Source organism: Somniosus microcephalus, chromosome 9 (genome assembly GCF_052327205.1).
Source record: "Somniosus microcephalus isolate GS21.2 chromosome 9, FLI_Smic_1.0, whole genome shotgun sequence".
NCBI classification, from domain to species: Eukaryota; Metazoa; Chordata; class Chondrichthyes; order Squaliformes; family Somniosidae; genus Somniosus; species Somniosus microcephalus.
Window position 1 is genome coordinate 209,353,641 of NC_140995.1, and position 25,757 is coordinate 209,379,397.

Sequence of the window (25,757 nt, forward strand, 5' to 3'; positions counted from 1 at the left end):
CATCAAGAGTTCAAGGCAAATATTTTCACATTAATCCTGTGTTACAGTGAAAATATTAAACATTTGGAACATTGAAACACACTGGACGGCAAAACAAAACTTCATCTGAACAGTTTTCATAATATGAATTTGAATGCAAATGATTTAATTTATCTGCAGAGACGATTAGCTGCTTTATAATTCATTCAGCATGCACTGTCTGGACTTTGAATGGAATTCTCTCAAAGGGCCACAAAGTTTAACTGGGCTTTCAGGCAAAGTTTTGATAAGGGAAACAAAACACAGTCTTTACAGCAGATGGAGCAAAAAAGAAATGGTCCTCAACTGAATTGTGGAGATAATTTTAAACTGTCAGCAGCTTATAGGTTTAAATACAAATCCTTCTCATTTCCCTCAGGAGCTGTCAAACATGGAAGGTCAACAAATAATCCAATCAATGCAGTAAAGCGGACACAGGCATGGGCTGAATGACTGTAGTGTATCCGGTGTATTGAAACAGGGTGCTAAAAATATTTTTAGTACAGTATAAGAAACCATTAAAGTATATGACCTTGACTGCAAAAGCAAGTACATTTTAGTTTCAAAATTACTGTTGGTGGTATTAGCTGTTAAATGTTTAATGCATTTGAATGGCATTTTCAGTCTGTTATTTTAACGGCGGTGTTAATGTTTAAAAGATAGGAGTTAATGGGCTAAAAATTCGGGGGCTTTACGCCGCCAGTTACTGTCAAAAAATAGCGAAAAGAGGGTAGATGCTGCTCTTTCGCCAGCTGGTGGCGGGTTCCGCGGCACGCTCCATTTCCCCAGACCCAGCAGCGCTGCCGGTAAGATGTATTGCCCTGCAAAGTAAAATGAGGGAGTGGTGACGCCAGTTGGCGTGCAACGTCGACTTAACATCACTACGGCGAACTTGGACCTTTGTGCTGAGTTCAGCGCTGGGTTTCTAAGCTCGCCAGGTAAACCCAGCATGCAAGCAGACTCTCAGAGGCACTGTCAGCACTTCTTAAAGGGGCACACACATCTTTCAGGTAAGTTTGCATTTAAGCTTTTGGACTGGGTTTTTTCGATTTTACTGAAGTAATGGCTTGCTGGAATAGATGTTAAAAGTTTTTTAAATTTTTTTTTTTTTTTTTTACAGTGTATAGGAAGTGCTGCTGGGTGCTTGCAAGGCCTCGGATGGTAAAGGAAGGCCTCTGAGAAGACAGAAAGAGTTGCAAATACTCAGTAGGTCAGGCAGCATCCGTGGAGAGAAACAGAGTTTACATAGAAACATAGAAGATAGGAGCAGGAGTAGGCCATTCGGCCCCTCGAGCCTGCTCCGCCATTCAATGCGATCATGGTTGATCATCCAAGTTCAGTACCCGGTACCTGCTTTCTCCCCATACCCTTTGATCCCTTTAGCCTTAAGAAATATATCCAACTCCTTCTTGAATATATTAAATGAATTGGCCTCTACTGCCTTCTGTGGTAGAGAATTCCACAGGTTCACCACTCTCTGGGTGAAGAAGTTCCTCCTCATTTCTGTCCTAAAAGGCATACCCCTTATCCTCAGACTGTGAGCCCTGGTTCTGGACTCCCCGACCATCGGGAACATCCTCCCTGCATCTAATCTGTCCAGTCCTGCCAGAATTATATAAGTTTCAATGAGATCCCCTCTCATTCTTCTAAACTCCAGCGAGTACAAGCCCAATCGACCCAATCTCTCCTCATACGTCATTCCTGCCATCCCAGGTATCAGCCTGGTGAATCTTCGCTGAACTCCTTCCATGGCAAGAATATCCTTCCTCAGATAAGACGACTAAAACTGCACACAATACTCAAGGTGTGGTCTCACCAAGGCCCTGTACAACTGCAGCAAGACATCCTTGTTCCTGTACTCAAACCCTCTCGCTATGAAGGCCAACATACCATTTGCCTTCTTAACCGTCTGCTGCACCTACATGCTTACCTTCAGCGACTGGTGCACAAGGACACCCAGGTCTCATTGCACTTCCCCTTCTCCCAATCTACTGCCATTCAGATAATAATCTGCCTTCCTGTTTTTGACACCAAAGTAGATAACCTCGCATTTATCCACGTTATATTGCATCTGCCATGCTTCTGCCCAATCACCCAACCTGTCCAAATCATCCTGTAGTTTCTTGGCATCCTACTCACAGCACACACGCCCACCCAGCTTTGTGTCATCTGCAAATTTGGAGATATTACATCTAGTTCCCTTGTCTAGATCATTAATATATATTGTGAATAGCTGGGATCCAAGGACCGATCCCTGCGGTACCCCACTAGTCACTGCCTGCCACTCAGAAAAAGACCCGTTTATTCCAACTCTTTGCTTTCTATCTGCCAACCAGTTCTCTATCCAAGTCAATACCTTGCCTCCAATCCCATGTGCCTTAACTTTACACGCTAATCTCTTATGTGGGACCTTATCGAAAGCCTTCTGAAAGTCCAAATACACCACATCCACTGGTTCTCCGTTATCTATTTTACTAGTTACATCCTCAAAAAATTCCAGTAGATTAGTCAAGCACGATTTACCTTTTGTAAATCCATGTTGACTTTGTCCGATCCTGTCACTGTTTTCCAAGTGATCTGCTATTACATCTTTTATAATGGACTCTAGCATTTTCCCCACTACCGATGTCAGGCTTACCAGTCTGTAATTCCCCGTTTTCTCTCTACCACCTTTTTTGAATAGTGGGGTAACATTAGCTACCCTCCAATCCATGGGTACTGTTCCAGATTCCATCGAATGTTGGAAGATGATCAGCAATGCATCTACTATTTCTAGGGCCACTTCCTTAAGTACCCTAGGATGTAAATTATCAGGCCCTGGGGATTTATCGGCCTTCAATCCCATCAATTTCCCTAACACCATTTCCCTACAAATGCTGATTTCTTTCAGTTCCTCCCTTTCATCAGACCCCATGTTCCCCGACATTTCTGGGAGGTTATTTGTGTCCTCCTTTGTGAAGACAGAACCAAAATATGTATTTAATTGGTCTTCCATTTCTCTGTTCCCCATTATAAAATCCCCTGATTCTGACTGCAAGGGACCTACGCTTGACTTCACCAATCTTTTTCTCTTCACATATCTATAAAAGCTTTTACAGTCAGTTTTTATGTTCCCTGCTAGCTTACTCTCATATTCTATTTTCCCTTTCTTAAATAATCCCTTTGTCCTCCTTTGTTGAATCCTAAACTGCTCCCAAACCTCTGGATTACTGCTTTTTCTGGCCAATTGATATGTCTTCTCCTTGGATCTTATGCTATCCCTAATTTCCCTCGTTAGCCACGGTTGAGTCACCTTTTTTGTTTTATTTTTATGCCAAACTGGGATGAACAAATGCTGTAGTTCATCCATGTGGTCTTTGAATGTTTGCCATTGCCTATCCACCGTTAACCCTTTGAGTGACATTCCCCAATCAATCCTACCTAATTCGCGCCTCAGACCATCGTAGTTTCCTTTATTCAAATTCAGGACCCTAGTCTCTGAGTCAACTACTTCATTCTCCATCTTAATGAAGAATTCGATCATATTATGATCGCTCCGACCCAAGGGGTCTCGTACAACAAGATTGCTAATTAATCCTTTCTCGTTACATAATACCCAGTCTAAGATGGCCTGATCTCTGGTTGGTTCCTCGACATATTGGTCCAGGAAACCATCCCGTAAACACTCCAGGAATTTCTCCTCCACAGTATTGTTACTAATTTGGTTAGCCCAATCTATATGTAGATTAAAGTCACCCATGATGGCTGCTGTGCCCTTTTTGCACGCTTCTCTAATTTCCCTTTTAATGCCATCCCCAACCTCCGCATTACTGTTTGGAGGTCTATATGCCACTCCCACTAACGTTTTCTGTCCCTTGGTATTTCTCAGTTCTACCCATACAGATTCCACATCATCAGAGGTAATATCCTTCCTTACAATTGTGTTAATCCCTTCTTTAACCAGTAATGCTACCCCACCTCCCTTTCCTTTATGCCTATCTTTCCTGAATATTGAATACCCCTGGATGTTGAGTTCCCAGCCTTGGCCACCCTGGAGCCATGTTTCCGTAATCCCAATCAAATCATATTCGTTTACCTCTATTTGCGCAGCTAATTCATCCACCTTATTACGAATGCTCCTCGCATTAAGACACAAAGCCTTCAGGTTTGTTTTTTTAACGCTCTTGGACCTATTAGAATTATTATTTACTGTGGCCACGTTTGATTTAAACCGTTGATTTCTCTGACTGCCACTTTTGTTTTTCTCCTTCCTATCTTTTGCTTTTATCCTCGTTTCCCTTTCCTCTGTCCCCCTGCTCAGGTTCCCAACCCCCTGCCATTTTAGTTTAAACCCTCCCCCAGAGCACTAGCAAACACTCCCCCTAGGACATCGGTCCCAGCCCTGCCCAGGTGCAAACCGTCCGGTTTGAACTGGTCCCACCTCCCCCAGAACTGGTTCCAATGTCCCAGGAATTTGAATCCCTCCCCCGGCACCATTCCTCTAGCCACGTATTCATCTGAAATATTCTTCTATTTCTACACTGACTAGCACGTGGCACTGGTAGCAATCCTGAGATTACTACCTTTGAGGTCCTATTTTTTAATTTACCTCCTAACTCTCTATACTCAGCTTTTAGGACCTCATCCCGTTTTTTACCTATATCGTTGGTACCTATATGCACCACGACAACTGGCTGTTCACCCTCCCCTTCCAAGATGTTCTGCAGCCGTTCTGAGACATCCTTGACCCTTGCACCAGGGAGGCAACACACCATCCTGGAGTCTCGTTTGCGGCCGCAGAAACGCCCATCTATTCCCCTTACGTCTCAGGCCAAGGTGCTGCCTGACCTGCCGAGCATTTCAGGTTTGCAGCATCCACTCGCAGAGGGAAGAGGTAGATGCAGAAGAGGAGAAAACAGGAGAGGAGGAAACAAAAACGGGGGAAGCAGAAGAGGGGGAAGCAAAAGAGGGGGAAGCAAAAGAGGGGGAAGCAAAAGAAGGGGAAGCAGAAGAAGGGGAAGCAGAAGGAAGTATTCAACCCAGACAGCCCCTTTCTGGCCTGGATATCCGGGATGGAATAATCCGCCTGCTGTACAAGTGACCACAACCCCAATTCACCTTTCTTTGTCCCACACTTTAACTTCCCTCTGTTACTGACCATCAAAGTGTCCTTTTGGCCAAGATGCTGAAATAAAAGCCACCACAAAGCAAACTTTCCAATCCAACTTGATACATCTATCCATCCAATAGGACATCAAAAAATCAACTCATCACTTTTATGCATTCTCTTAGTGACTGTCTTGTGTGTGCCTTTGCCTATTCTACTGATGTTAAGCAGTGCTACCCCAGTGGCTGCAGCACGGCTGCTGACTTTCAGTGGGGGACACTGCAAATGGCCTTGCTGGTTGACCTTGAGGAGCTGGTGGCTGGGAGTGTGAAATCGAGTGACGGTGTTTCTTCTTCTTCACTCGCCTCTCCCTCTTCTTGGTCACCCACTGGCTGGACAGGCTGCATTTCTTGGGTGTGTGAAATGAGGAAGGCACAAGGGTGGAGTTGTGGTGAGAGGAGGGCTGGAAAGCAAGTGGTGCATGCCAGGAGGATAACATATGAGGATACCAGCATCTTTTATCCTTTCAGTCCCGCCGCTGGCCAAGGGCTCAGCCATACCCCTGCCAAGAATGACCTGCACCGTCTCCTCCAAGGGGGTAAGGTGAGGCTAGGAATGGGTGATGTGCCTCGTGATTGGTACAGATTGTTGGTAGGTGAATGATTTGGAGGGGGGGTTAGTCATGCATTGAGCAGTGTTTGGGGCTAGTGCTGCAGTTGGTAGGAGATGAATTTTGAAGATGTATTCACTGATCTTGACCAGTGGTCTGAAGTCATGAAGCTTCTTTGGGCACTGGAGCGACACTGTTGGCAGTGACGGCCTCAGTGATCTGGTCCCACATCCTTCTTTCTGGATGGCCTCCTGTCCCCTGTGGGTAGAGGACCTCTCTTGCAGTGTTGACCCCCTGCACAAAGCTGGAGTGCTGTGTGCAGGACCCTGGATGAGCCTTCCCTGGCTTGCAGAGCCATTTGTGTTAGTGCTGAAGCAGTTTCCCATTTTTTGAGGTGTGGAAGGGAATTCAGCTTGAAGTGCTGAAGATTCCCATTTGGGACTTTTTTTATGTTAATTTGTTTTTTAAAGGCATTAAGGGCTGAAAATATATTTTTTTCACTTCATGTTCATTTTTATTAGTTCTGAAGGCATTGCCCTTTTAATTAATTGCCCTTTTAATTACCCACGATTCCTTGCGAACTCCATAGCCTCGCTTCCAGAGACTGTTAGAAGCTAGAGCGCCAGTTCAGGATGGGATCTTCGACTTCCATGCCTGCATTAATACCACCAGGAGGGCATTACACAGTAAGTTAGCACTGGGCTAAATATCTTTAGCCCCCAGCCCGAAATTTTCCCTGGTAGCGGTTCATCTATTTTCAGTGGCCATTAACCTGAGTTGCTGGTGACACCGGCAACTCCCGTAGCGGCCACAAATGTTTCCCCAAGTGACTCCATTACAATAGCAGAGTGATAAATGTTCTACAAGTACGTTAAGCCTTTGCCCACTAAAATCACCAACAGTAATTTCTAACCTTTAGGAATACAAAATGGTGTTTGTGAATGCAATTTATGTATTTCAGAAAATAACTTAAAATTAGTCTCACATATTTGTTTGCCATTTAATCTAACTGCTCTTCAGTAAGGAAAGGAAAGGTAAAGATTTCAGAGAAGAAAAATTAGGTGCCATGGTCTCTTCATATTTTTTCCAAGTTGTAGTGTTCCCATTTCTATGGGAATATCTGTATTTTTTTAAATTGGAAAACTAATTTTCAAGGCGGAAGACGTGGAAAACAGAAAAAGAGAGATTTATTTCCTCGCTTATTATTTGTTTCCATACTAAGCATATATGCACACTTGGCGCAGAGAAAAATATAAAGGGAAAGCATTAAAAGTCACAGTACAAAGATGCATCAACAGAAATACTGGATTTGTTACAATCACCCCGATCTTATCTCAGAGGCGGGGAGGGAGTGTGTGTTTGTGTGGGGCTGGGGAAAGAGAGGGGCAATTTTGCGGTCGGGAAACTCGGAAGAACGGGTTTCCCTCGGGTCCTGCCGAATTTACTGTTTTTTGTCTCTGTTTCCCGGCTGTAACTAACCAGATTAAGAGGCTGGCTGGCTGTCGGGCGGGTAGGCCTTTGGCACTAGGCCACAGCCGGGGAGCGGGGGGATTGGAAAGGTCAGAGAGGGGCAGAAGGGGCGTGGGGAGATTGGAGGCCGGGGGAGAAGATGGGGGTCCGGAGCAGAGGGGAGATTGGAGGCCAGGGTCGGGGGAAGATCGGGATAGGAGCAGAGGGAAGATCGGAGGCCAGAGGGGAGATCAGAAGGGTTGTGCGGTCGATCGCTGGGAGTGGGTGAAGCAGGTAAGCTGGATCCAGCAGGTAAGTGGAAATGCACTTACCTCCTGGATCCAGCAGTCCTTGCCTCCCTTTAGCTGTCGGGTTCCCCCGAGGCCCGGAAACCCGGCTGGCCAGGGTTAAATTTAAAATGGTGGTTAATTTCTGAGGCATGCAGCCTCATTATAATATTTAAATGACCAAACCACCCCCTGACTCGCCTCCGTCAGAACTGGAAGTGGGCAGGTTGGAGACCAGTTTCAGATTTTTAACATTTTTACATCCCACCCGACCCAAACCCACCCATTTTTGGGGGTTAAAATTCTCCGCCAATGTTTTGCTCAATGTCACTCAAAATTTTTTACATTGCCTCCAAGCAAGATGCCTTATTCATAACTTTGCTTTACTATATAATGCAAGTGATTTTTTTTTTTACTTACCAGCACTCACAGTGATAGCTTCAATAAACTGATCCCTCCAACTGTTAGTCCCCACAACCAAGGCTAAGTTTGTCTTCTTGATCAGTTTGTCCACAGTATTCTGCAGCAATAAAGGAAACACTTGTAAGACTTAAGTGTATTTCACTACCTTATAGGTCAGATATCGTAACAAATGATCCAGTTTAACATCACTCACTCCCTCCACAAAGCCTGTATTAAGCTGACTAGGAACAGGTATGGCAGTATGTTGGTTATGGTACAGGATTAGCAATCCAGAGGTTGCAAGTTCGTATCAAATTTAATAAAGCAAGTAATTTATCGATTGGCACTAAAAAGAAAACTGACTATGAAAGCTGCTGGATTGTCACAAAAACCCAAGTGATTCATTAATATCCTTCAGGGAAGGAAACCTGCCATCACAACCTGGTTTGGCCTATGCATGACTCTGGTCCTACACCATGTAGTTGACTCTTAAGGCTTGATTTTAACCCTGCCTTCCTGATGGGAACAGGGTAGGTGGGTGGTTAAAATGGCAGTCAGGTGCTTCCCGCTTCATTTCCAGAGCGCTCCTGCCAGCCGTCATTTTAACAGCACTGTTTTCAGTTTTGGTAAAGGCCCCTGCCACATGCCGGTCAGGGCCTCATTTAAGACCCAGATGCAATTTTAACTGCTGATTGTGCAAGTCTCGCACACTGCTGGACCCGCCAGTGAAACCTGGCAGTTGCAAGAGCAGGCCCAGAAGAGACCCGGCAAGATACGTCATTTAACATTTTTCATGGTTTCCTTGTGGGCCTGGAGGCTCAAGAGTGCTCCTCCAGGCCCCACAAGGAAATCATAGACCTCCCCTGCACCAGGCTTCCCTCCCCTGACCGTGATGCCCTCCTTAGTGCCAGATTCCTTGCGTCCCTGGTGGTGGCCTCCTGCCAGCCGGCCAGGTCATAATTCCCACTGGGTTCGGGCGGGAGTCAGTCTTCCAACATGGAAATGAGGCCCAGGAGTTAAGGGTGTGAGTGAGGCGTGCAGGGTTGGGCGAGTGGTATGCTCCCATAACACCGCCGAGCAAGATCTGGAGTTAGAAAGAACTTGCATTTATATAGCGCCTTATTACTCTCTCAGGACGGTCCAAAGCAATTCACAATAATGGATTTCTTTTGAAGCGCAGTCACTGTTGTAGGCCAATTTGCACACAGCAGGGTCTCACAAACAATATGAAAGATGGCACCTCCGAAAATGCAGCATTCCCTCAGTATTGCACCGAACGGTCAGCCAAGATTGTGTGTTTAAGTCTATAATCAATAGGGAATTCAGAAGAAACTTCTTTACCCAAAGAGTGGTGAGAATGTGGAACTCGCTACCACAGGGAGTGGTTGAAGCGAATAGTATAGATGCATTTAAGGGGAGGCTAGACAAGCATATGAGATAGAGGGAATAGAGGGTTATGCTGATAGATTTAGATGAGGAAAGACGGGAGGAGGCTAGAGTGGCGCATAAATGCCGGCAGGGACTGGTTGGGCCGAATGCCCTGTTTCTGTGCCGTATATCCTATGTAATCCTATATAATGAGGTTTGAACCCACAACCTTCTGATTCTGAAAAGAGTACAACCAACTGAACAAAGCGGACATCCAGATGTCTCACATTCTTACTGTACGTTACTTATAAGACCATGGAAAGACAGAATCTAAGAGTTATTGAAAATCAATGGGGTAGCTGAAAGATTGTCAGAGTGCTAAAGGAGATCGATGAAGAAATAAAGGTTGGCACGAAGACTGAAGAGAAAGTGTCAGAATGGTTCAGTGATGGTGAAGAGGCAGGGGTGAGTGTGTGTGCTGGGGGGGTTTTATGACTGGTGCAGGAGGATGTGCGAAAGAGGTTAGGAGACACATCTGGAAGTATTTTAGACTCAACAACAACAAGTTGTATTTATATAGCGCCTTTAACGTAGTAAAACTTCCCAAGGCGCTGCACAGGAGTATTTGAAGACAAAAAATGACACCGATCCACATAAGGATAAATTAGGGCAGGTGACCAAAAGCTTGGTCAAAGAGGTAGGTTTTAAGGAGCATCTTAAAGGAGGAAAGAGAGGTAGCGAGGTGGACAGGCTTAGGCAGGGAATTCCAGAGCTTAGGGCCTAGGCAACAGAAGGCACGGCCACCAATGATTGAGCGATTATAATCAGGGATGCTCAAGTGGGCAGAATTAGAGGAACGCAGATATCTTGGGTGGGTTGTGAGGCTGAAGATTACAGAGATAGGAAGGGGCGAAGCCATGGAGGGATTTGAAAACATGGATGAGAATTTTGAAATCGAGGCGCTGCTTAACCTAAGCCAATGTAGGTCAGCGAGCACAGGGGTGATGGGTGAACGGGATTTGGTGCGAGTTAGGACACGGGCAGCTGAGTTTTGGATGACCTCCAAGTTTACGTAGGGTGGAATGTGGGAGGCCGGCCAGGAGTGCGTTGGAATAGTCAAGTCGAGAGGTAACAAAGGCGTGAATGAGGGTTTCTGCAGCGGATGAGCTAAGGCAAGGGCGGAGATGGGCGATGTTACAGAGGTGGAAGTAGGCGGTCTTTGTTATGCTGCGGATAGGTGGTCGGAAGCTCATTTCACGGTCGAATATGATACCAAGGTTGCGAACAGTGTGGTTCAGCCTCAGACAGATGTTAGGGAGAGGGATGGAGTCAGTGGCTAGGGAACGGAGTTTGTGGCTCCAGGAGAAGGAGCGACAGATCATGAGGCGTGAAAAGGAAAGCTTATGACACTTTTTTTTATGGTGCCGAGTGCTGGGCCCTGACAAAGGCAGCAGAACCGGGATGCTTTTGGAAGATGTTGTACAAAGCAGATATCGGATATCATTTGGAAGGACAGAGTGAACAAAGCTGAAGCAATTGGAAAGAGTGGCCTGTATGTAGTAAAATAATGGCCCAGAAATTCGGCTCTCCCCGGGTGAGTACGCGCGGAGTACTCACCCGTAGGCTGAATGGAATTGCCGGTTTCCTGCATGCACTGCACATGCGCGGGAAACCGGCACTTCCGATCCTCTGAACGAAGAGGTTCAGAGGTCGAACGCGCGCGCAAGGGAGGCTGCGCGTGCGCTTTGAACTTTGTTTTTTTTTTGCAGGTTTTCACGCGAGGTTAAGCCTGCAGGATTTACACATTTAAAAAGCAGGCGTAAGGCCTGCTTTTTGCAAGGTAAGTGGTCAATTAATTAAAATTAAAACATTTTTTCCACAGGTTTATTTTTTTTAAATACTTTAAAGCAAGGTAAGTTTATTTTTAGCCCCGTTATAATATAAAATTATTTTTTTCAAAAATTTAAATTATTGTTTAAAATAGTTATTTAATGTAATTTATAGTTTATTTAAAAAGTGTGAATTTAAAAAAAAATTATTTGAAGGTTTACTGCTATTTTGGGCCCGTAGTATTTATAAGTTTTGACAGGTCTACCTGTCAATCTTATGAATGGGCTTTTCCCGCCTCCGATTGGCTGCCCATGGCTCACGTGATCCCAGGGGACGCATCGCACTAACTACGCCCCTGGGACACGTAAGCACAGCGCGCCGGCAGCTGGGCCAGGCCCCGGAGCGGAATTCCACGGGGCCCTACAGCTCAACTGCCGACGCGCAAGGTAAGTGCAGGTCGGGGGCTTACACCCGCGGGAAGCCCCCGACCCGAATTTCTGGGCCAGTATGTTACAGCAAGAAAACTGCAGTAGGCCGGGCATTATTGCTGTAGACTGGTAACTACAGAAGATGATGAGGAATGGTCTAGCTGGGAAAATATGCCAAGGATGGGTTGTGCACAGACAGATGTCATGGAATGACAAAGTTGACCTGGTTGGATTGTGTATGAGAAGACCTGAAGAAAGGAGCAACAGAGAGAACTGGAGGAAGTGCAGAATGAAGAGTGAAATGTTAAGGTTTTCTACAATCTATGGTCAGCTTGGCTATCTTGACAAATATTGTTATTCCTTTAATGTAGTTTATTCTCCATGTACAAATAAATATGGCATAATCCAAACAGGAGAAACCACAGGGTCTGTATAGGATTAAAACTCTGCATCCTTGCAATAGCCACCTGAGTCTTATTGATCTTCTGCAACCCCCACTGTGTATAAAAACAAATCCCGGAATACCAAATATGCTTTTTCATGGGATAAGGCAGCATAAGAGATGGAGTTGTTACAATGAGGCAAATATATACAAAAATGGAAAAGCTCCAAGCACTCCAGGTTATAGAGAGAAAGGAGAGACAGGACAAATGGAGATTTGTATGCAGTAGATGAACACTATTTAAAGAATAAGGGGGACTATTCTTAAGATAAGTAATCCATCATTCTTCTTCTTTATTTATCTTCCACATATAAATTAATTATATCCAAGTAGCAGAACAATGGCGGTGGAAAACTATGATAACATTTTGAAGATAGCTTGCACCTCTTTCATGAGCTGTCAAATTAAGATGATGATGCTTGATGAAAGTACAGTATACAGATTTTTCCACATGGTTACCTTGCAGATAACTGAAACTCTTCACAGTCTGGTTTATAAGGTAGCCAAAGAATCAATGAAATGAACTTTATTTTGCCTGGTGGATCACAATTAACTAAAGATAACTCCATGAAATACTCTACTATCGATTTATATCATAGAACTTTACAGCACAGAGGCAGCCATTTGGTTTGTAGTAACCTTCCAGTTTTCAATTCCATTGATTTCAATGGAAATTAAAATTGTGAAATTTCTATAATGAAAGCCAATTTTCAAACTTTTCACGAAGCTACTTTTTCCGCTGACCCACATCCCAAAGAGGTTGTTTTCCCACTCCCAGTTGAGGTACTTTCCTACTCCCCCGAAGTAGCTTGGCCCTTTCTGTTCCCATCCTCACAACTCCCTTCTTTCCCCGTGCCAGCTCTCTCCCTCACCTTACTTGTTTTTCCTATTCATGCCCCTTGCTTTCTCCCTTCCTCCTTTTTCCCTCCACTGCTTCTTCTACCTTGGTCCAATTCATTCCTCACCCTCTAAGACTGTTTGACCTGAAGACAGTACTTGATTTTGACTACCTGGAGATCCACTAATATATTAAAAATATTAGCAACCTTTGTAAAGGTTACCAATGTCTTTCTTGGCCGCATGCTTTTAATTTATTCAGTACCCTTGTCAGCAGCTTTCATGTTATTTCTTGCCCTCTCTGCCGAGCTCCCAACATCCGACCCATTATGTGCTGGGAGCTCATCCACTCTATGTATGTCCTAACTTGGAGGCGGTGAGTGGAGATAGTGTGACTGATGGCAACTTCAGCCTATCAACCACAAGGTCTCGGAGTAACATAACAAGCGGCTTCAGAGCCCCGGGACAGAGCGGCCTCTGGGCCTCGGAACAGAGCGGATTTTGAAGAGGTTGGAAATACATTGGCTGCTGAGTGGAGTTGCTGTGCCATCAAGCTCTTCGATTTGCTTAGTTCAATGTCAGGAACCACAGCTGATTTTCTGCCCAGTGATCTTTTCTGCATTTCATCTTGGCTCGTTTCCATATTATCACCTCCTTCAGTGCTCTGCCCTTCGGATAGCTTCTGGACTCACTTGCCTTCCACACCGGTCTCCGAACCTGGACATCAGTTCATCGTTGATTCTATCCTACTTGCATCAAGTTTATCCCACCACAGGACCTCTGACTTTAACTCTGGACTCTACCTCCTATTGCCTCCTCTCTATTCCCTGCTTATTACCAGGACATATCTATCTTAATCTTGCATGTAACCACATCTGTGGAGCTTGAGTTTCTTGTGTCCATTCGTTTTGGCTGCCGCTCCGGACCCGAGCCCATCACTTCTATTTCCCCTTTTCTCTCCCCTTCTTTTTTCCTTACCCCTTTATCTTATCACCATGCCTCCTTTCACTTCTTCCCTTTCGTGTACTCTGCCTTCTTAAATTCCTACCCTTCAGCACTCCTGGACCTTCCTACTTTCCCACCACCGTCCCAGACTTGACTCCCTCGTAAATAAGCCTACAGTTTCACTCTGTGCCTCTCTTGGCATCCTCCGAAGGGCCCATCGAGGTACTCATCACAGCAACCCCAACTGCCCCATCCTACTCTCTTGCCGGCCTTCCCACCCAGCGTGCCTGCTGGTTGCTATCCCTGAAGGTTGGACAAGGAGATTGTCATATTGTATCCTTGTTGTTTGTATGTGGCATTCATAACCGTTGAATTATAAAAGATGCACCTGAATTTGCTTCCTCCATTAGCACTGCCACTACCATATACTCCAGCAAGTGAGTGTTCATTTGGAGATATTGTGAATTGTGCTTGTATTGATGCACATTCACTTGTATTGGTACTGTTGCCTGAAAGTTGTGTTAGTTTTAATAGATGCTGTTATATTGGGTCAGATTTTGCTGTAGCAAAGCATTGAACAGCATCTGACGTTAGTTAGACTTGCCCCTGCACCCTTCAGCTCAAACATTTCTGCCCACTACATTACTGAAAGTGCGAGCCGGTAACAGCACAGCGATTGAAACAGGGCATCTGGACCTGAGTGAACAGGGAAAACAACTGTATATCTCTTTAATTAACCAATCAGATTGAAGGATTGAGAAATAAAAAGTGGAAGGACTGAAAAGGAAGTGTAAATTAGAGTGAGTGAATTCAACGTCAAATCAGGTACAGAAAGAGAAATAAAGAGAGGGAAAGAAAGATTGGATTAAGAGAGGGAGAGAAAAGAGAAAAGAAAAGTAATTTTAAAAATGTTAATTTAGTCATTTAAAAAATCTCCAACAATTAAAGCTGAAGGAATGAGACTCCACACTTGTAATAGTTAATTTTCCGTGTCAGAGAGGTTGATTGGCAGTAATTAACAGTTATCATGTTGTTAAAAGGGCACTTACGCTTGTGATGACAAGAATTAATTTTCTGTGGCGAGTTTAGTTCGTATCTACTGTGCAAATACAGCAATTTCACGCCATTCAATGCATGCCAATGGGGAGACAGACAGCGAGATGCTATTTTGGCAAAACTAATGGCAGAGCGGCGCAACGTGGACAGCAACTTTTGGATATTCACATTTAACTGCATATCTGCCCCTCACCTGAAGTTGCTGTATCATTTACGCATAAATAACATTGAGTGTTATTTTGACAGCAAAATCTGGCCCATTGACTTTTGTTAGAATATTTCAGGTCTATAGAAATAACCCTTAAATACAGTGATAATAAAAATGTAAGGCATTAGAAGGATATGTTCACAATATTTCCCACAAATGCGACATGAAATAATTGCACACTTATACAAGTTCAGGATTAAAAATATGTACAAAGTCTCATTTCAGTTGAATTTTTTTGCTTTATAGGGTAACCTTTCCAGTTCCAGTGCCGCTGTGGCAGGAGCAGCAAGAATCAAGCTTAGTGTTCACTGATCTTCCGCTGCGCTGACCTTGTGGGAATTTCAGAGATCGGTTGCATTAGCAATTCATGCCAAGTCCCATCCCATATTGGGCCTAGCACCGAGAACTCCAGGGGAGGAGAGGAACTTCACATCCCATATTGGGCCCAGCACCGAGAACTCCAGTGGAGGAGAGGAGCTTCACATCCCATATTGGGCCCAGTACCGAGAACTCCAGTGGAGGAGGAGCTTCACATCCCATATTGGGCCCAGTACCGAGAACTCCAGGGGAGGAGAGGAGCTTCACATCCCATATTGGGCCCAGTACCGTGAACTCCAGGGGAGGAGGAGCTTCACATCCCATATTGGGCCCAGTACCGAGAACTCCAGGGGAGGAGAGGAGCTTCACATCCCATATTGGGCCCAGTACCGAGAACTCCAGGGGAGGAGAGGAGCTTCACATCCCATATTGGGCCCAGTACCGTGAACTCCAGGGGAGGAGGAGCTTCACATCCCATATTGGGCCCAGTACCGAGAACTCCAGGGGAGGAGAGGAGCTTCACATCCCATATTGGGCCCAGTACCGTGAACTCCAGGGGAGGAGGAGCTTCACATCCCATATTGGGCCCAGTACCGAGAACTCCAGGGGAGGAGAGGAGCTTCACATCCATGCACATAGCATCTAGGACACTGGGTAAATAATGGACCCTTTTGGTGTTAGGTATACACGGAAATAGCACAGAATACCGCCATACTCTTCTGATCTCTCCAATTGGTGGAAAACATCATACTAACAGACTGAGCTCAGAGTAAAAACTACTAACTCATATTTCCTACATTACAACAGTGACTACACTTCAAAAGTACTTACTTGGCTGTAAAGTGCTTTGGGATGTCCTGAGGTTGTGAAAGGCGCTACATAAATACAAGTCTTTATTAAGAAATAAGATTATACAAATGCAAGAGCCAATCAGCAGATTAGATAGAGTGCAGCACTTCAATTTAATTTATGCAGTCTGTTCAAAACAATAAAAGCTCTCAAACGTTTGCAGTACCCTTCAGTAACTTTGGACTATACATCCATGTTGAAAGGCTTTACCTGAGATATGACGCTCATGGAGGTCCTTGTTTGCTTCTGAATCAAATAGGGGCACAGTGAAATAGGAAAAACACAAAGGGGGAGAAATTCGGTGGAGCCGCAAACGGGGCGCCAAGCTCGCCGGAATTAGCGCAGCGATCGGAGCAGTTGCGACCGCCGGAAATTCAGCTTGAACGCCCCAAGAGGGACACGGGGCGAGGCTCGAGGCGCTCCGCGTCCCTCTTACGGCGCTGAAACGGAATATCGCAGCGCAACGTGCCGCAGCGCCACATGCTGCGGCACGGCGCGCTGCGGTACTGCAGGCCTTCCTCCCATTCTTAAGGTGGGGGGGGGGCCTGCACCAGAGCGATCAGAGATCGCGAGGGCCGGCAAAAGAGCTCGGCACCGAGGAGAAGTGCCGGGCTCTCGGAAAACAGCCGGCACTGCCGCGGGGGGAGATCAGGAGGCCGGGGACGGAGGTGCTGGCAGGCGGCCGCCGAAAAAACGGCCGCCCCGCACCTCCACCTTAATTTGCGCCACTGCCGCCACAGGTAGGCCCCGTGAACCGGGCGCGATTTGCGAACAGCACTACAGAGGCGGGCGCTACCGAATATCGAGATCGGGGCGGTAGCGGGGCGCTGCACACACCGATGACATCATCGGTGGCTGCGCAGCGCAACAGGCTAACGCCGCCATTAGCGCCCCAGCTAAATATCGTGGGAGGCGTGGCCAGTGGCACTAAAGCCACTGAGTGCCCTCTTTAGGCGCTAACTGGTGGCGCAGCCCACCGAATTTCTAGGCCAAACTGTTTATATCTCTTTTTCCCTTTGTCTAAACTAGCATAAAGGAAGATTTTAAGAACTATTCTTCTCAGATATCCACTGAATTATCTCCTGCTACGGCAGCCCGGAGACAAAAGGAATCCACAAATGTAAAGAATAATTGGAATTGAGTTTCAATAGATTTTTTCTCCAGAGCAGCAGCAGCCCAGGCTGATTTTGTGCAGCCCGGAGGAGCACCACAGAAATGAACACAAACTTACCTGTCAGCTCCTGTTCGACTGGACTGCCAGCTGATACTACTGTCCTAAGATGTCAAACGGAGTTCTATGTACGCCATAAGATCCCGATTTGCATTTTAAACAGGCGTACTGCCTGACTCAAGTGGGCACTACAGCTGCCTAATGGTAGGCCTGGGTGAATATAACACAGGCCATTTAGTCGCTCCCCACCATTGTTGGGGCGCTATCTCCATTTCCATCAGGTGGTTGACCTCAAAATCTACCCCAATATCTATGTATTGTACATATACTTTCTAAATATTTTTGCAATGAATGTTTAATTGAAATATATACAACCACATCTTCATGGAAAACTGTATTATTGAAGTTAAGAATGCTTTTCATGAAGGAAATGCATAAATAGCATTATTGCTGTGTGTGGGCCCATCTATAGGAAACAGATAGGCTGCTTGGAGAACTTAGTCATGATCTCTTTGTTTCACTGGTCTGAAGGTAAGAGTAACAACTTAGATGAAAACTTTTACCAGAGAACCAGCCGTATAACACTGGCATTTAGTACCTTAAATTCATAGGATTCTTCAATTATGATTTCTAACTTTGTATTTTCTCCGAGGACAGGACGGCCCATTTCAGCTATCCGCCGTTCTTCCTCATCTTTGCTTGATATGGCCTGATTATCTTCAGTATCACCTGCAATACAACCATATAACCAGATATCAACAGAAACAAATATCCTGCAGAGATAACTTTAAAACGAAATACTTCCACATAAAACTTTAAAATATTTGTACACGCTACAACTTTACCAAGTTGTCTGCAAAGTCAAATACAATTTACTGCACTTACCATATCTGAAAAATGTAATTGTTTTCCCACACGGTTCCCTAACTTTAGTTCTATTCTATATGAGACACATCATTTTCAAATTGCAACATTCTTAAAAATGATTCTTTTAATTAGCATATTAAAACACATCTTATAAATAATCTGGCTAATGCTAATAGGCCATATTAGAATTTTTCTCAATTACACATCTAGTAACAAACCACACAGATAAAAGGAAGATCCAGATCAAGAAAGACACAAGACGCTACATTTTTCATAAAGGACAGATTAGAATTGAAATGCCTTGCACAAAAGATCAGAGAGGGATGAATAAAAAGCTCGGAAATGGACTTGCTGGGACATTATGGAAGATGCTTGTTATGGATGGCAAAAGGTGACAGGTAAAGTCTTTAACTAAAAATCACTAAGTATCAAAGCATTTAATCTTTATCATAAGCTTATAAAACTAACATATGCATTGGTTATCAATCTTCAGGTCCTTCTTTGTGTCTGTACGAAGTTGCCAGTGCAAAACTCTGAAAACATACCTTTTTCAAAGCAATTTTTCCCTTTTTCTTAGCCTTATATGCTTGCTAATACACTGCAAGGCTGTACAGGATGATGCTATGTTCTTTTATATATACAAATAGGTAAAATAAATCTGGATAACTGCTGTAACATAATTATTAATTTATAAATACTCTATAACTACAGATTATGCAGATTTTCCTCTTCTAGCATCTAGGTGGAAATTATCGGCTGGCAGCAGCGCATGGAAGAGAATTGGGCCTGCACAATGGAGCATGCCTATTTTTCTAACCATTTTTAAATTAATGGAAGGAAAATCAGGCAGGCTCCGATACATATGTGCGATCCTCCCGGGCTGATTTTCTTCTATATGCTACACCCAAGTGATCTTTTACACCCAAGCATAATATGAAGAAAACCTACCCCACTATGTCAATTATTTAGTAACATCTCTAAGCCAAACTCTCCTGATCACTTAAAGATAGTGAATGCAATATTAGGACCTATTGGTTGCAAATTATAGTCCAGAGTAAGCTGACCTAGTAACTCATGAGCAATGAAGTCATAAGTGAGTTATGGTCAGTTCCAAAAGTGAAACATAGATCATATCACACAACTCTTCATTATGTGTTCTGTTTACATAAAACATCATGTAAAATAAAAGCAATAAAAATATATAAGTTTGAAATCTAAATGTGAGGAAAGTTGTTATGTGGATTGTGGACTGCTTCCGGTGATGTCCCTGGGAAATGTTCTTTTTCTTGCAGTGCGGTCTATCCTCTGTTGTGACATGATCTTCCTGGGGATGAAGTCACGTGTGATATGAACAATTATACTACATACCTAAACATATATATCAAAATATTTATTTTTGCAAACAATAACCTGAATCACAAATTTAAAGTATATTCCTCCGTGACATGCCTACAGGTACACCAAATTTAGTTTCAAATACAGATAGGCTTGAGATACTGATGTACAATGTGTGACAATGCATGTTTGGTTTATTGCCAACTGCAGGCCATCTTTGAAACTGAGTTTCCACACCCACTTAGTTGGACACAACTGCTCAAGAGGACAGTTTAAGAGGCTGAGCACTGAATTACCAAAGCGAAAGGCCTACTCAGGGTAGCTCTCTGTCACTCAAACCTTCCTGCTCTGGGTAGCTTGAGTAGTGTCTGTGCTCATCTGGGCCACTCGGTGAGCAGTGGGAGGAAAAATTGGCATTTTGCAGCTCACTTCATGTTAATCATCCCTCCTGGTACCTGCTCACAGCGCAGCACTGACAAGAGTCATGAAGAAATCCATAGCCCAGTGTCCTGCCTTACAGATGAATGAGAACACATGGTGGCAACCGGCATTAAAAAAAGAAATTGGGCAAAACTCAACTACTAAAAAATTTCTTCAAATGTCAACGTTCTGAAATTAATTTTGATTAGTTCATATAGGAAACCTGAGAGGTTAAATTCCAATTGAATTCTTAAGGTTCTAAAGATCATTACAGATGACCCATATAAAGTAATATTGTAATTACTGTGGCTGTATTTTGAAATCTTTAGATCGCTAATTTATCTAAAATAGGAAACGGTCATCATAATTTACTAAACAATAACAGTGTAAATTTACAATGTTCCAAGGTTTTTAAATTCAAAGTATAGAATTAGATCGCGCTATATATTTCTGAAATATTTACTCAATTATTTAACAAAACAACAAAAGCAGAAAAATGCTGGGACACTAACAGCCACATTTCTCAAACTCATCTTTGCATCTCCAAACCATAAACAGAATAAGTAAACTTTATTGTTTATGTCACACTAATAATTTTTCTCACAATCTTGGTTGCTAATATTAAACTGTGTTTATACTTTGATTGAATGTCGTAAAATTTATTTTTATTTGCAACACCCAGTAATGAAACATGATGGGCCCGAATTTCCCATAGAGTTTCGCTGTTAATCTAACAGGCTTCTGGTGGAACCCACTCAAAACATGAAGGGGCCTGGTTATACTGGGTCTCTGCCAATTCTGGAATTTTGTGATTGGTCTTCTAAAGGGCAGAACTTTCACCCACCCCATACAAGATATACAACATCAAGGGGGCGGAGATTCTCTTCACTCAGAGCTTCTACTTCCCAGCTCAGTACAGACCCAGTGTATTACTGGAAACTGATACGCTGGGAGAAATGAAGTTTACCGGCCTCCAGGTGGGTGCTAGTCAACCCAACAGTGGGGTCGAGGCCATGGAAAGGGGAATTGTTTTTCAAAAGAATTGGATCAGCACCCCTTGCCCATGGCGCTGGGAGGGCATATTAGGGTCTCGGGATGTAGGGGGATTGGCCAACCCCCTCGCATGGTGGGCAAGCCGCAGATCTTCATGGGGTAGGTGGATGCCAGAGATGCATCGGTAGTGATGCAGGGCCCCACCAACGCTATATAAATTAGGTACCATCCCACCGATCCCCTAAACCCCAGCAGAGTTAGTGCTGGAGGGCACAGGCGGGCGTGAACCTGGCATAACCACTAGGATCGTAGCCCAGTGATTATAACAGCTAACACATTTCTTGTGAAGAATTATAGTATGAATTCAATTAGATTCAACTTCAAGCAAGTCTGTTTCCAGAGGAATATGCCATAAACTGCTTCATTAATGCAGTACAGGTTGAGCGTCCCAAATCCGGAATTCCGAAATCCGGGACGATTGGTGGCAGAGGTCTGGAATCCGGACACCCTAAGGGAGGCTTACCAAAAACCGGAACCTGGGCCCAGGCATTTCCGGATTCGGCACGTGTTTCTGATGTCCGAAGACCGGAAATACCACAACCTGGGCTCGGGCGTTTCCGGACTTTGGACATCAGAAACACGTTCCGAAGTCCGGAAAAACCTGAAAAGCGGCTCAGCCTCGGTCCCGAGGTTGCCGGATTCAGGGCGTTCTACCTGTTTTAGGAGGTATTACATATAGGATGAGACACACCCAAGAGCGTAAAATAATGGTTCAGATTATGTCATTAACTTCCTAAGAGTCATGGTCAAGTACTCTGTCATTTGAATGCGATTGCACAAACTTATATTGGATGTGTTATCACAAGGACACCCTCAAAGCCTCCTTGAAAAAGTGTAACATCCCCACCGACACCTGGGAATCCCTGGCTCAAGACCGCACAAAGTGGAGGAGAAGCATCCGGGAAGGTGCCGAACACCTCGAGTCTCTTCGCTGGGAGCAAGCGGAAGCCAAGCGCAGGCAGCGCAAGGAGCGCACGTCAACCCAAGCACCCCACCCACCCGCCCCTTCAACCACCATCTGCCCCACCTGTGACTGAGACTGTAGGTCCCACATTGGACTCATCAGTCACCTGCAAACTCATTTTTAATGTGGAAACAAGTCATCCTCGGTTCCGAGGGACTGCCTAAGAGAAGATTGGATGTGTTACAGCCTTGCAATGCACTTCAATGTTTTTAATTCAGTATATAATCAGGATCCACAGGTTTTTCAGTACCTGCAGGCCATTTTCTGTGCAAATCCTACTAAATTCTGAGACTGATAATTTTGTGGTATGTCTGTCCAGAGTTTGGGCTTCTCTCAAATAATATTTTTTAAATGCCATATAGATACAGTACTAAACTGGTTGCTTTTAGAAAAAAATGTGCATTTTAAACTGTTGTTTATTGTGCTTGGCCTCTGAGTCTCCATCTACATCTTAGCCGTTCACAGAAATGACTGCCACTTTACACCTTGTTGTCGCATGTGAAATGTCATCTAGCATTAGGTCATGAAGTGTTAGGTAACCAATACCTGGTATACTTGATATCAATCTTCCAATCCTGATTCATTTGTAGTTTGTTAATCTCCATTTACAAACTAAACAGGATTTGAGAGTTTATGCAAAACCACAGATTAAGGATCTAACATGATGAAGTTATACAGTCTCCACATATATTTGACATTCTACATACTTCAAATGGAGCTAAAGTGTGAAATTTGCAAAATACACAAGGATTAAAGAGTTGCAAATCAATGAGGAACAGAACGTTGGTGTCAGTGACAGCATTTGTAATCAGAATGCTAGGAATTAGCTCAACACAAATGGATGGAAGGAATAATGGGAAAAATAGCAGAGGGGGAATTCTGTACAACCACTAAATCCTGCAATGATCTGTGGCCATGGCATCGTTCAGCACTAGAGGCCCTAGTATAACTTACATAGAATTACATCGAATTTACTGCGTAGAAACAGGCCATTCGACCCAACTGGTCTGTCCATGCCAGTGTTTATGCTCCACACGAGTCTGCTCCCACCCCTCTTCATCTAACCCTATAAGCATATCCTCTCTCATATGCTTATCTAGCTTCCCCTTAAATACATCTATGCTATAATAACTTATACAAGGCTTATCAAAGAGTGTATTTTAAAAATATTTATTAAATTCATAGGCCGGGATTTTGCTCACCTCGTTGATAGGGCTTGTTAAGCCCGCCCAGCGTGTTTTCCGGTCCAATTACAGGAAGCGGGTCTGGTGACGTCATTCATGACACGTTATCAGCTTGTTTCCTTAAAGGGACCATGGCCACCTTACTTTTGACGTTTGTGCTGTCAGTGTTCTACAGCATTGAAGTGCTGCAAACACTGACAAGCACTGTATAGAGGTGCAGGGCTGCACCCTGGTTCTCCCACGACTCCCTCCATATGCTTATGGAGGGAGTCACAGCACGCAGGGAGGTCCTCTTCCCTTCCCATGGGCGGAAGAGACCTCCCCAGGAGACTAACACAGCCTGGTTGCACCTTACAGAGGAGGTCACAAGCAGGGATGTCATCAGGAGGACCTGGGTGCAGTGGCGCAAACCTTTCAATTATCTCATTAGATCACGAAACATTAGTACAAAGCCACAGCCACCTTCATCCTCCTGTGGCTCTCATCACATCCCCATCACTCTGCCTTCCCGACCCTACTCCTGCACATCCTTACTCACACCAACTAACTTGACCTCCACCTATCCCTCTCTCTCGATCTACATTATCACATTCCTATCTCACTAGCCACCCCTCACAGTCATCTTAGTGCAATCATACCAACTAACAACACACAAGTCACTTGGGTGTTTTATCCAATGTTCATGTAAAGTTTCTGTTAATGTGCTATCAAACATTGAAACCTTTATTTTCAACACTTTGCATTCTTGGATAGATTTGTGTGCACCTTTGGAAGTGGCTTAGTGAGTTGCAGTGAATGGGGAGACATAATGGTATCCCCCCTCAATGGCGGTGAGTGTGAAAGGAATGGCTGGGACATTGTAGGGATGCTTTATGGTGTTGGTGTGAGATGGTGCCAACCTGGCACATGATGTGGCAGCCAGGGTGTACAGCATCAAGCGAAGTAAATCTGGCCATGGTGAGGCCATCCCTGGTGTCCCAGGCAGCAATGTGGTCGGGTGCTGATGCCCTGTGTAGCATCAGGTGATTGTGGAGAAGGTTGGTATTGTTGTTGGGGCTGATTGTGGTAGGATTCTGAGACAGTATAAAGGGCACCCATGCTAATGGAATAGATGGCAGGTGAAGTAGAGATGACAGAGCATTCTGTCAATGGTGAGAGAGTTCTTCTAATGAGCAAGAGTGGATGGAGAGTGGCAAGTGGAAAGCCTGCAGAATCTATGTCGAAAATGGACTGAGAAACAGCTTGTGGCTGAGGAAAGTGATGATCTGTCAGGTGGGAGCTTTTACTGTATATTTGAAGCTGTCAAGCAACAGCTGGAGCAATGGCCACTGAACTCCCGCCTCAGGTTGACAGATGTGGTCCGAGGCCATGAAGTTAAAGTTAAAAAGTAAGTTAAAAAAGCCTGTTAAGGATCTGTTAAGTACATTATACTGTAATGAGCTTAATTGGGTCGCCCAACATTGGGAAAGGTGTGTTGCAGCGGGTTCCCAACCCGGTCAAAAAAAACTTTACCACCCAACCCGCCACCAATCCTGCCCGCTGACACCCCGGAAAATTCCAGCCATAGTGTTGACTAAACTGCCTGCAGAGCTGAACAATAAACAGGAAATGATTGGAGGGAGAAAGTGATAGAAGCAACTAGCAGACTGTAATGCCCTAACTGAAGAAATAATGTATTATGTAGACCATATTATATACTGTAAATATACTTACTGTACACTTTTATTTTGGAATTTGACAGCTTCTAAATATTATAGTAAAATAAATACATAATTTGTCCAACTAGCAGTCTGTCTACCAGTGAGTGGAATGGTTAATGCTCAATAGGCAAGTACATGCAAATCCTAACGTTAATTAAAAGATTACTCTCGTGGCTTTAGTAACATGTACGAATAACTACCAAAGTAACAAGATGACAATTACAAAAAGTGTAAAGAAGCATTTTATACTCACAGCAGAACTTCTAGAACAGTGATGTAGTAACATAATTATGGTGCTTCATTCCTTTTTGACAGGCTATTACTTTTAATGAGTGAGGTGTGAAACGTAGACTAGTGAATATGTCAAAAACGCATTTTTAAGTTATTTAAAAAAAAGTGCAGTTCCTCTGCTAACTGAAGTACAGCCGGAGATTTACAACACAGAAGTGCTCATTATACCTGCAATGCAGATGACAGTAGATGGGATCGGATTGTCCCTAAAATGAACCTTCCTGTAGGTAGCATGGCCTAAAAACATGGGAATGATCCACAGCATAAAATAATTTACCTGTTCAGAAACCCCTTCACAATAAAAAAATTTTTTTTCTCATCTTGTTAGTATCAAATTTTGGGTTAATACAATAGGTTGATAATTGAATTAATTGTTTGCTTGGCCTTTATTATCTGAATGTTAGACACTAACGTGTATGAATTTCAAGCTATTATTAAAATCTTATGCCCTGAGAGTTCTATGTAATGCTATAAAGTGCTATGATGTTTATCTAATATTTAACGTTACACAGTGCACTGGAAATTCATTTTAGAAAATCTTACCAATGAAGTGTTTTGCTTCAAAACGAAAGAGGAAGGTAAAAAGGGAAACAAGACATATAAAAGTAACTGAACAACTTAAAAATACTGTAAACTTAA

General features: G+C 44.0%; 1 protein-coding gene across 7 annotated transcripts in view; it reads right to left on the minus strand.

The window, feature by feature from the left end:
* LOC147112989 (sodium/calcium exchanger 1-like) overlaps nt 1-25,757 on the minus strand; it is a 334,193-nt gene that overhangs the window by 75,518 nt on the left and 232,918 nt on the right. For 3 of the 7 annotated variants that reach the window (XM_085997847.1, XM_085997849.1, XM_085997848.1), the window contains exons 6-9: nt 25,662-25,676; nt 25,287-25,355; nt 17,903-18,033; nt 7,871-7,970 (exon numbers count right to left, since the gene is read on the minus strand). In XM_085997847.1, coding sequence (XP_085853973.1) covers nt 7,871-7,970; nt 17,903-18,033; nt 25,287-25,355; nt 25,662-25,676 — 315 coding nt within the window. The remainder of the gene's footprint in view (nt 1-7,870; nt 7,971-17,902; nt 18,034-25,286; nt 25,356-25,661; nt 25,677-25,757) is intronic. The other 4 variants (XM_085997851.1, XM_085997850.1, XM_085997853.1 and 1 more) reach the window with 2 other exon arrangements.